This window comes from Haemaphysalis longicornis, unplaced genomic scaffold (assembly GCF_048455015.1).
Source record: "Haemaphysalis longicornis isolate Haplotype H1 unplaced genomic scaffold, Haemaphysalis longicornis Haplotype H1 scaffold_1, whole genome shotgun sequence".
Taxonomy (NCBI): domain Eukaryota; kingdom Metazoa; phylum Arthropoda; class Arachnida; order Ixodida; family Ixodidae; genus Haemaphysalis; species Haemaphysalis longicornis.
The window spans coordinates 224,584,061-224,596,707 of record NW_027526203.1 but is presented as its reverse complement, the minus strand read 5'-3'; the positions used below and the strand labels follow the sequence as shown (position 1 = coordinate 224,596,707).

Sequence of the window (12,647 nt, the reverse complement as noted above, 5' to 3'; positions counted from 1 at the left end):
GGCAAGGTTGCGAAAACTGTTTTACCTTACATATGATTACAGGGAATAGTAATGCCTTCTGCCAAAGTCGGCAGCCCCGAAGGCCTGGAATTTGTTTTGGTCTTGTATTCTCGCTGTTGTCGGTTACTAGCAGCTGGCTGTTCCCTGTGTTCGAAAGATTGCATAATAGAGACGCTGACACCTAGCTCTGACTCTTCGCGCTCCGCACAGGACCGGCTTTGCAAGGAATGGGGCGACGCCGGCAATGTTTGTTCCGTAGCGGTATACAAAACCATATTTTTACTCATGCCTTGAGCTAGTGTATGCGATTTCAAGTCTGTTATTACGATAAAAAGTTGCGCACACGCAAAATCTGGCGCGGACAAGCATCAAAATCAACCGAGCGCAAAGAAGCAGCAGGGAGAACGAGCCCGAGTGAAGCAGACGACAAATGCGAGAATCCCTAACACGACGTCACGGAGGCGCGTTTCGCAGCGCCGCCCGCGGTCGCGCTCACCGCCAATACTGCTCGCCACGCGCATCGTCTCTCTCTTCGCTGCCATTTGTATGCGTGCATTTTGGGTGGTTATAAGGAGGTGGGGGGGGGGGGAAAGGGGGGTGCATGCGCGTGCATGCATCACGTGCTCACTGTAAACATAATTGTTCTGCTTGGGAGAGACTTCAACGTGGCCGTCTCACTGCCCGATGTGACCTGACTGCTGTCCTCCGTGGTCGAGCGGTTTGGGTTGGGTGTGTGACACACACAGTAAGATGCCTATGATGTGGGGGGAAGCAGACATCCTCATGTTTGTCCCCTACAGTAAAACTGTAGTTTTACCAATTTCATCCAGCTAATTAGCTAGGAAGTACGCTCAATTGCAAATTACAAACGAACGTGTTTCGTTTATTGCACCCTTGCACTGCGCTCAGCGTCCCTGGTCATGCTTCTTCACAGAGTGGAAGGAAACTGATTTTTTTTGGCTACGTATTTAAGTGTGGCTGGTCCTGTACCCAGTGTCTTTAATTTTTAAGTGGTCGTTCGTAAAACTGCCACGGGACAAAACATTGAGTGGCCTTGTGCTCGCAAAATTCCTTTTCTTTCTTGAGCCATTCCTCCAGAGTCCCCATTAGCTCGTAAGCAAGCTTGGGATACGATCCGCCTTTCGCGTTCTTGGCTCCAAGCAACTTCTGGCAAACTGCCTCGTCTGACAGTCCGTCCTTACGCTGCAGCCTAGACTTAAACGTTATAGACCCCCGCATACTCTTTTCACAGGCAGGCCATCGCGCGTCTGCCGCTTCGCCAGGTTAAACAGTAACACAAACTGTAGCCACGTCTCACGACCAAACTGGTATTCTCGCAAGCTCGCTCAAAGTTGACCAAAAAGAGAACGAAGTCATCCCTCACCTTAAACGGCCGCATAGTCTCTGAACTTAAGTGCGTGACACTTTGAACTCGAAACTTTTGAACGCGATTCCCTGCAGGAGTTCCTTGGTGGCGAGTTTTTCTTCTCGCTTTTCTCGGTCTTACTGTCTTCCTCTGTCCCCAGTTCAAATGTTCTGTCCTCATGTTCTCGTTATCCACCCTGCTGTAGCCATTATTTTCGCTAGCTTTTTGTCCCTGCATCCCGACTTTCGCGATCTTATTTACGCTGATAAAATCAAGGCATTAAAATAGCTCGTCAGCCTGAACAACAAGTATAGCCTCTGTCAACACTGGTTTCCTTAGTGTTCTCGACAACTGAAAACGGAACTCCTTCCTAAGTTTCAAAACTACGGTTTTCTCAACCGCTTCAAATTCATGGCTAGCTGTTGAAACTACTGCTTTTCCCACAGCACAAACATGGCCTTCAGCAAACAACTCACGGTCCAAGGACATGTTCTTCCAGCTACCTCAGAAGTCTCGGAAGAGTAGCTGAATAAGGGTTTAGAGGACCGACTTTTAGGCACCGAGATGAACAGCAGCGGACATCTTTGTGTTTACCAGGGAGGCCAGACCACCATTTCTGGCACTTTGCCACCGCATATTTTGGAACCAGGATGCGTAGATATCACTAAAATTCAATTGAATGGCGACTTTCCGGGTATGGAGGGTATCCTGGCGTTATAAACCGTACAAATGCATGCTATGCGGGAATATTCTGATCAAAGTTACATAGAATCTGCACAACAAGCGTTGCGCTTTGTGTATGCTCTCATGTAATTGGATGGACGATCGCCACCCGAGAGCTGATGCTTCAAAATAACTTTTTACGCAGTTTTGTTAATTTTGGAAAGTTAAACAGCTGAGGACGCAGCAAAATGGAATTTTCAGACACCTATCTGAAGCCGAAAGGCTACGAAGAGCGGATCTCATATTCTGTCATTCCGCCCGGACGCCGGTCAATCGCAGCCGTTGAAATACCCTATTTTAAACAAAAAAAAAATTGCTGTCGTTATGAATCATAGCTTCGATGATCATAGCTTCGGCGTGAAACGGTCGGTGCTGAAGAGTGCCGATTCTTTAAAGCCGTATTCAGTGACAATAGAACAACGACTTAGAAACAGCGATTGCATCAAAAAGTCGACGTAATATTCAATCGCCCAACTACATCTTCGACGAAGGGTTGGTGTTATTTTCTTCCTTGTCGGTGCCGTAGTTTACACTTAAGCTTCAATGATGCAAGTGTCGTTTAGATTGTGAATTAGGCTGCACTGGGGTCGTTCGAGGGTCGTCACGAAGCCTAGCAGGTAAATCGTGTAACATTGAGTGAGACCTCGTGTAATCGTGCAACTCCGTGCAGCCCTGGATCCTGCTGGGCCACTCTTCAACAACACCGATGTGAGCGTGAGCTCGGAGGATGCGGCCTTCGTGGACGTTATCCACACGAGCGGCGGATACCCGAACCAGCCATGGCAACTGGGCCTGTTCCGACCAGTGGGTCACGTGGATTTCTACCCGAACGGCGCTAAGAACCAGCCGGGCTGTTTGGGCTGTGAGTTCCTTCCGTACTTTTCACGAAACATTTGAGGCTCTTGCCAGCAAAAGCTGCACGTTTGTGGCCAGATAGATTTCTTTCTACAGATCAGATTTGATGCTTTCAGTGCGGAAGTTGTACGTCGCCCATATATGCGAGCGGTATGTATATGCTGTACAGGATTCTGGATTAATTCGGCGCTTTTCGATAGTCTCTGCAATCACTACTGCATTGCTAAGCGCAGTGCCCAAAATACCCCGGACACCAAAGTATTTAAATAAAAAATTGCGCCCACCTCCCCGCGACGGGAACCCTGTGTAGATGCGACGCATCGTGGGGTTCACTTGGTGTTTCCGTTGGATTGATTCTGAAATCGCGTGAAAAGTGTCGGGAACGCGTATGATTATTATGTTTTATGATTATTATTATGTTTTATTGGCCAATCTTGGTCAATATCTCTAAGTGGTATGCTTCGGGCTTCTCTGTCGCAACGACCTTTACTCCATCATTGTTGCTGTAAGTGGGAGCTTCTTTTCTTTTATTGCAAGTGTTAATCATTGCCCCATCATGCGTTGTATCAGTAGCTTCTTGACGTAGTTTGAATGAGTCAAGGATATTGCCGCGAACCATACATTGGGTTTGTTTATTTGTGTTTTGCTTTTACCGCCCGGCTGCGCCGGTCTGTGTTATCTCTGCGCCAAGGGAAGCGCGTGTTCCATTCTTTCTTTCTGTGCCGCATGTGTTATCTGTTGTGATAGGGAGAGCATTCCGATCTAACGTGAACAGCCCAGAATAATCTTCTTGGATCTACTATGTTCTCGATGCGAATCGACGTTTCGAGAACCACGCGCGCCAAAAGATAAAAAGCCTGCAGTGCGGACGCCGGGGCATTCGATTCGACGACACTCGCCTGTGCAAGTCACTTTGTTGACCGCTGCTTCGCCGCCTCTGTATTCTTTTGAGTTGTTAGGGGAGCACAAGTTCGCTCCAATAAACGTGTTTCTCATTCAACACCACTGCATCGTCCTTGTCTTCGTGACAATATAAGGCGCGTTCGTAGCACTTGATTCTGTGTCGGTTTTGTGGCGCAGTGGGAAGAGCACCATGTACCTCGCGTTCCGCCCACAGGGTCGTGGGATCGAAACCGGGCGCCGCTAACTGTTATTTTCTTTTATAGTGTAGGGGGAGGGGTGTGCACGAGAGAGGGGCATCGGAGAGGAGAGGGGGTGAGCGGCGGAGAGCGCAGCTCGCGCGGCGAGGAGAATGGGGGAGGGGCGGACGACAACGACGCCGACGCTGCATGGACAAGGCGAGTGAATGAGATGCAGTCGCACCTAAAAGAAGGATAACTTGAGGCGTCCACACACACCAGCATGCGTGCCCGTCATATCAGGTAAGCAGGATGTAAGTCACAATTCGTCTTGAACTAAAAAATGGGTACATGTAAGTGAAACAGCCGTATTTACGCATTATCCTATTAAATCTGTATGAAGCACACGTGGTGTACCTGGGTTCCGGCTAACCATTCCAGCTTACACTGTCTGCTTGGCAAAGTCACAGTGAATCTGTTGATTTATAGGTTAGCACTGGAGTGAATCCCATATTATCTGGACTATGGCTGGACGCTCTAAATGACAGTGAGTGTTATAGAGGGCCGCACATGCTTCTACTGATTGGAGCAGCAACCAGTCATAACGAAGGTGCTATATTCACTTCGTAATACTGCAACTTCTTGGCGCGCCCGGCCAACTTAATACATCTCTCAACGACGACTGCGAATAAGTCCTGGACGTGAGCCTGTGCCCGGCTTACCTAGCGAAACATGAGAAACACAGAGCTTTCAAGGTACAAGGCACGAGGAGTTTTCAAAGCTGCACGAGGTTTCGGCACACCAAAGCGGTTCGCCTACACGTACACAAGAGGTGCAGAAGTCACCTTATTTCTTATCTGCCTGCATACAGTACTGGCGGATGTGTGGCTTTTCAAGGATAACGTATCCTGTCAGCTGCTGTGACCGAAATAAAAGGCTCCAGAAAAAAAATCCCAAAAGCTTGCCCAAATTGGTGGTATTATAGGAAGTATCACCTTATTAGAGCGACAGTACGCCATATCTCGCAAGGTCATTCACCGCGTCGCAATGACCTGAGCAGCCGAAGCGCAGATGTGCAAGGTGTGACGTCACGCCACGTGATCCGCTGTGGAGGAGCGTCGCAGCTCCTCTCGCCTCGAGCCTAGCCACTGCGATACCACGTGACTAAACGAGCATTCAATTGGCTGCTTCCCCGAGCTTGGTCACTCGTTCACTCATTCTCGCCATGAATGGTGCGCCGGCAGGGCCGTCTGTGCGCGTGCTTCACCTTTTGCTGGTGATGACATGGTTTAGAAGTTTTAAACATAACACATTCTTTTGTAGAGGACATTTTACAGACAACGGTCTTTCTCGGCTATCGAATTACTTGCACGTGGATATTTTGCTCTGTCTGTCTGTCTGTCTGTCTGTCTGTCTGTCTGTCTGTCTGTCTGTCTGTCTGTCTGTCTGTCTGTCTGTCTGTTTGTCTGTCTGTCTGTCTCTCGATTCAGCCGCCTGGCCAAAGTTAAAGCAAATGTTGAACGAGTCGTTTATATTCACTATCAAAACTCGCCGCAGGTGGGCTTCACCACGATACATATGAACGACCAATCATTGTAACCGAATGTGCAAATTTGGCGAATAGCGAGGCCCAGCATGCAATTAGAGCAAAATATAGTGTCTGCGCTGTAACAACAGCGCATATACTACTTTTTTGCTCTAATCACATGCTGGAACTCGTCATTCGCCAAATTTGCACATTTGGTCACGATGATTGGTTGTTCAGGAGTATTGTGGTGAAGCCCACCTATGGCGAGTTTTAAAAGTGTACGCTAAGCCACTTCTGAAGCCCTCAATCTGGTGTCAATGTTCATACTTCTCAACATTGTTGAGCAAAAACAAAACATTACGAATATCTGAGGCAAAATATCAACACATAAGTGATATTTGCAGCATTCCTTTATTAAAAAATACATGGATGTTTGATTTTCGCGATAGCAAATGAAGTACTACACCAACTGTTAAAAAAATTACGCCCACCTCCCCTCGCGGGAACCCTGGTGTGATGCAACGCATCTCATGGGGGGTTCCATTGGCGTTTTCCATCGTATTGATTACGCTTATAGCAGAGATTCTCACGCGAAGGGGAGGTGGGCGTAATTTTCCATTTTCACCATGCAATGCACATGCAGTACACGTATGCTCAGGTACGGTCTTTATTGCAGACGAGAATGAGTGCCTTGTGGTCCGTAAAGTGCACAGTTAGGGGCTCGACGATAAAGCAATCGTCGAGTACTGCGAGAGAGTGCAAGCGTAACGCGTACGACCATCGACTGAGATCGACGGAGCGCGGCATGCCGCTTTATATTCCCAGCGCCCGAAGGAGAGGAGAGCGCGGAGAGAGAGAGTACTGCACATGCGCAGCGCCGCCCAGCAACGGAGTGAGAGCGCGCTGCAACCCGCAGCTGTTTGGGAGAGAGTGTTCGCTATCGGAGAGAGGAGAGGAGGAGAGGCACAGCTGTGCGGACAACGCCGGACAGACGCAGGAAGGACAGAGGGGCGAGCATGAGATGCGTTGCATCTAAAAACACGCCATCGTCCGCGGACGCTCGTGACACTAGAGCTCCTGGCGCATTCCAAGGAGTTCAACTGTAATGAACGATTCCAGTGGATGGCACGTGGAGCGTGGGAAGCGCGTGAAGAAGGGCCTACTTGTGGAGCAATGAAACGCGGTGAACGAATTGATGGACGTACAGGTCCGCGCAGAAGTAAACGGAGCACGGGAGCGGTGGCCGAACTGCATCGTTCAGGTCACTCAGTTCAGGTCTGTTCTGAAGAAGGGGAAATATAAAATGCCGACACGGTGGAAATTTGCTCTGTGGGAAAGCATGCTGCATATATTTTTAACGAGCACCTTGTTTTAGTTAATGGCGTACTCGGTTGGGCGTTTACGAGCGCTCTGGAGTGCTCTGAAAAGCGGCCGCACCTTCGGTTGGTAGAATTCGAGCGCTCGAACAACCTTCGGTTGGTTCTTTCGGAGCGTCAGCCTCCGACTCGAAGCGCTCCCGACCACTCTGACTTCGAACTGAGTGCGGTGAGAGCTTGACGCGATCTGGGCGGGAGGACGGGGCACATGACGCAAAACGTCGGGGTTTAACCGGCGGCTTCACGCGCTGGCTGCCCGGTGGCGCTACAGGAGCGCTGCTCCTAAGGTCCCTGAAATTACTTTAGGGACCTTAGCTGCTCCCAGAGCCTGCTCCGAGATCGCCGATGCATTCGGTTGGTACGCTGCCTCTTACGCTCTGATTGCGAGCCACCTTTGCATCTGGCGACTCCGAGTCAGAGGACCGGAGCGGCCAACCGAATACGCCATAAGAAAAACTCCCACCTCCCCTCGCGGGAACCCCTGTGTAGATGCGACGCATAGGCGGAGCGGCGAAGGGACCGCGTTTTATAGCGCGCATAACGTTGAGGGGACTGCGTAAGCCGGTCCCAGTCGATGACGACGTTGGCGTACTTGTAAAGCGGCGTGGACTCGAGGTGTTTGAGCCAAGCGTGGATGTTGCTTCGCCGGAGAACGGCACACCGGTTATATGCGCAGCGCGCCCGAAGGAGAGGAAACCGCGGAAGAGAGAGTACTGCACATGCGCCGGCCCCAGCGCGTCTGCCGCGGCTATGATGCAACGTGCCGCGGCTATGACGCAACACAATCCAACACAATCCACTTTAATCCAATCCAAGCCAATCCAATCCAATCGAATCCAATCCAATGCCCCTCGCGAGAGAGTGTTCGCTATCGGAGAGTAGATGGGGTGAGCGGCGGAGAGCGCAGCTGGCGCGGCGAGGAGAATGGGGGAGGGGTGGACAACGCCGCCGACGACGACGACGACAACGACGACGACGCCGGAGGGACAAAGCGAGTGAATCAGATGCTCTGCATCATAAAAAAGCTACAGCTTGCAATCAACTCCTTTGCGCTGTCAAGTCGATGGTAAGGCAAACAAATTATTATTGTTCTGAGGCTTCCACACGCGCCCTTGAAACAATAACTGTGTCCTTTCACTGTGGGAAGAAGGATGACCAGCGGAGCTGCACGTGCGTAATGTTAGAGTCGTCTTAGCGGCGAAGTGTCACACAATTTGTTTCCGGGTAGTTCCTGTAAAACAAGAGTTACAGCCGTTTTCTGTAACCGTACTCCCTTCGCAGGTGGCCGTGTATTGACAGCAGACCGTAATTCTGTATCGTTTACAACTCCACTGTGAACTCAGTATCACGTTACAGCCGTTTTCTGTAATCATACTCCCTCCGTAAATGGGCATGCTTCACTGCGCATTCAACAATGTAAGAAAGCCTGCCAGCGATCTTTTGCACCTTGGCTTCGCCTCTAAGCACTATTGCATTGCTGGAAGCAATTTCTATAGGGCAATAAAGCCTCCCTAAAATACGGGGCCTAGTAGCTTTTTTATATATTTACGATTTTTTTTCATACTGGGAACTGGCTTTTACGGGTGGGAACACGTGATCCGGAAGCAGCGTGATGCGATACCGCATTTACCTATCCTAAAGCCCAGCCATAGATCAGCTCCGCTGTTACAAACACCTTGTGTAACTCTGTAGCAGCGCGAAAGTAGTTGCAATTACACCCGTATTCGGGATGGTGTGTGAACAGAAATTGGCTACGTCCGAATCTTGACTTTTCCATTTATTTACAACTTCAATAAATGAAAGTAATTTACATGTTTTGAAAACGCTACATGAAAATATTTTACATGAACAATTTACATGAAAGTAACAGACACGTTACAAATTAATTTACGCTCATTCAGTCCCCACGTTCAATAGCCGGTGAAGGCTCCGTCCGCCCTAATGGTGTCTTGAATCCTGCGGGGCAGTTAGTCATACAGTAGATCAGAGTAGCCTGGCTTCTGGCGGTGAGTTTCCCCTTCCGCTTTCACAGCCAGCCACAAATCCTCGGCGGTCGCCGTGGCGAGGTTTAGATGAGCAAGGATATGCTTCATGGCCCCCCATACGTTCTCTACAGGGCTCAAATCGGCCCCATTCGGGAACCATTCGAATAGCCGCACACCGCGCCCTTCCATTAGCCCCTTGACGGCCTCCGAAGTGTGGACGGGGCTTTGATCTTGCTGTAAGATGTAGCAGCCCTCTTTGAAGGGCCCGTCCTGGGCGTAATGGATGAGCGTGTTGTCAATTACTTCGCAGTATGCGGCCGAATTTAAATGCTGTGGAAGCCTAACGAGGGGGCCAATGCCGCCCCTTGTGATGGCTCCCCACACATTTACGGCACACTGACCGCTGCTCAGGACGTGGGTACCATACCCAGGCTGGTATCTGGCAAGAAAAAAGAAAAAGTATAGGAAAGCCATTGTTGTTAAACGTAACTTTGCAGAAAACATGTCGCACTAACAATGAAGGTTTGGTGGCCAATGCAAAGTTTTAAAATGCATGCAATAAATTGTTTTCAGTCGTGAACATGGACAAGGGCGTGTTGTGAGGAGGGCTAGAGACTGGAAAAGAAAAAAAGATCGACAATTATTTAGCTGCGCTTGCAGGAATGGTTTCTTTTTCGTGCGAGTACGATGCATTTCGTTTTACTTAGGATGAATTTCTGTTGGTAATTAAGGATGTAATGGTTACGCGCAAATAAGCCTAATGCCATTGCGTGGGACACACTGGTTCACTGGACAAATTACCATAACTTTCTTAAGAGGTAAATACGGTGATGTTCTTTTGAATATGAATTTTTCGTAAAGTCCCGTAAATAAGAAGATTATTGAAGGAATGTATGCAAAAATATCGAACAAACAAACCGTGAGTATTGTTGATAGAAAACTTCCTTACGCAAAGGTCTTCGAAAATAAGGCCAAATGCATTTACCGGGCCGCAAGGCATATTACCGAGCGAAAGCAATATCGAGACTTCCTTAATGCTGGCTGCCTCCACATTCAAATCCGAAATGGGCCTCATGGGCCCCTTCTTTACATGGGATTTGATATTTTACTTCCGAGCGATAAATTACGTGCATGCTTCCTGATCTCGACACACAGACGCGCTTCGCTTTCTCCTTCATCAAAAATTAGTTCAGTAGCGCAACAATGTGCAACCGCGGCCACGGGTTGCAGATTGCGCGGCCACGGATTGCGCGGCCACGGGATTGCAGTGATAAATGGCGCAGTTTCTATACCTTCTGGCACCGCTATGACACTGCGTCTACAATTGCCACGGCACTAGGTGCACTGGCCTGCGCGTATTCGCGTATCTCAGAAAGAAGCTGGAATTTTTTGTCGCCCTGGCTAACACGGGCCTCTCTATTTGTGCCGCGTCACATCTTTTTCAGAAATGGCCTATAATGTTTATAAAGTCCCCCTTTCCCCCAAAACGTCCCCTAGAAATGCTCTTGTTCACCCTTGAACTTCTTCGTACTATCTGCTTTTCCTAAATTCACATACAGTTTCTGGCGCGGCCATTTACTCGCTGCGAAAGGCCTGGCAAAGAACTTCGGTTTGAAATGAACATAAAAATGGGGGCTTTAACCACGCTCAGTGCAACGGAGTGCCCCGCCGTGAAGACTTACAGATAACTCGACCACTTGGGGATTTTTAACGCGCGCCGTAATCTCAACACACGAAGAGATTTGTTTTTCGCCGCATGAAAAACGATTCGGTTTCAAAAAGCCTCCCAGAAGGCAGTAATGGCATACCTGCAGTTGTATGGCATCCAGACGCGGCGACGCTGGTCCCCCCCTGGAGGAAAATGGGGATTCATCACTGAAGACCACTTCTCCCCAGTCGTCGACACGCCACGCTTAGTGGGCTCGAGCGAAGGCCAGGCGCTGCAGCCTCTGCTGCTCGGTGATGAAAGGTTTCTGGGCTGCAATGCAGCCATTCAAACCAGCCTCATTCAGGCGCCGCCTAATTGTGGATCCGCTGATATCCAACGACGCGTTGTCGCGAATCTCCCTCGCTGTTTGAAAGGGATCATCCGTGATGGCGGCAATGATGAGCAGATCTTGTTCTTCGGGAGTGCAGGGGGGTCTTCCAGGCCGTGGAGCGTTGTCGATTCGGCCGTTCTCTTCCCGATATACCTGTATTATACGGTTGACCGCTGTCATGGATCTTCCGGTCCTTTGGCATACCTCTCGTTGAGAAACACCCCCAGTGCAGTTTATTATAATTTAGAGCCCGGCGCTGTGTGATACTCTCGGCGGCATCGTCTTCGCACTGCAGGTTCTTAACTTTCCTCACCTTTTAATACCTCAAGCTCAGTTACCGTATCACATCTGTATCTATTAGTGGAACATCGCTCCGACCACCGAAGAAAATTGCTTCCTTATCAACAGTTCTAGTGGCGGTTTGCTCCGGATCGCTCCCAGAAAAAAAGCGGCTGAAAGCATTGTGTCTTTCTTGCCCCTAGGTACAAATGTGTAAGGAGATTATATCGCGAAAAGTGGGGTGACTTTAAGGCAACATAGCACCGAAAAGCGACTTAAAAAAAAAACTTGTGCCCTTCCATTCTGTGAAGAAAGATGACTAACGAAGATGGGCGCATTCCAAGGAGTCGACGAATAAAATACGCGTGTTTGTAATTTTTGATTAGGCATACTTCATGGATCATTAGCTGAATGAAACTTGGAAAGACTCAAGTTTTATTCTAGGTAAAAAACATGGGGCTGTCCTTTTCCCTCCTGTAGACGGCCATGTGTAGGTAGCAGAAGAGAATTCTGTAAAATTTTCACCATCGTCGCGGACAAATTATGTATAAAAAGTAAATTAAACTCGGCATATTGTTCGAGTGCTCTTGGCTGCTAATTTTTGGAAAATTTGTTTTGGCATAATTCTGAAAAAAAAAAAAAAAACGGCAGTCACAGTCGTTTTCTGTAACTGTACACCTCTATAGACGGCAATATAATGAAAGGAGGCGGGAATTCTACGACATTTGAAACTTCATTGTGAACTAAGTAAATTATAACAAGTAAATAAATCTCAATGTAAAACTAACATCATCTTAGCATCCGACTGTCATATATTTTTGCTTTTGTATAGTTTTACACAAAACAAGAGGTACAGCCGTTTTCAGTAACCAAACTTCCTTCGCATAGATTTCCGCCCTACGCCGATTTATCACCTCACGCCATATGTAAAAACCGAGAAATATCCAGCTTCGCCGTAAAATCCAGTTGGCATTTGGGAAAAAGAATACTACGAATGGTGCATACAGTCGTTAGTGCAAATTGAGTGGGCGAACGTTTGTTCTGTAATGCAAGCCATTAGCTGGGTGACGAAACTCGCATTACGAGAGCTCAGAAGAGCGGGACCTCGACTGTCGTCCGCGTAAGAAGCTATAGCCCTTTCCGGGGACATAGAATGGCAGTACGAACATCCGCAACCTTTCGGAGGGGGCAAAAATCTCGAATTGGTCTCGAAGGGGACAGACAACGCTTGCACATTGTGTGCTTCCAACATATTGTGGGAGAATAAAGGAGCTAAACCAGCGCCGAGTGTGTCCGAAGGAGCTGCGCCACGCCCTCCTTCACATTCGCAGTCAATATACATCAAGCGCTCACCGGTTTCAAAGCGGGGCGCTCAAGTTGCACTGACTTGAATCATCGGGTCGTAATTCGTCTATAA

At 48.7% G+C, this 12,647-nt stretch overlaps 1 protein-coding gene across 8 annotated transcripts in view; it reads left to right on the top strand.

Moving 5' to 3' along the window:
• LOC144142313 (pancreatic lipase-related protein 2-like) overlaps window positions 1–12,647 on the top strand; it is a 93,973-nt gene that overhangs the window by 66,160 nt on the left and 15,166 nt on the right. For all 8 annotated transcript variants that reach the window (XM_077673755.1, XM_077673744.1, XM_077673751.1 and 5 more), the window contains one exon: window positions 2,760–2,951. In XM_077673755.1, the coding sequence (XP_077529881.1) occupies window positions 2,760–2,951 (192 nt within the window). The remainder of the gene's footprint in view (window positions 1–2,759; window positions 2,952–12,647) is intronic.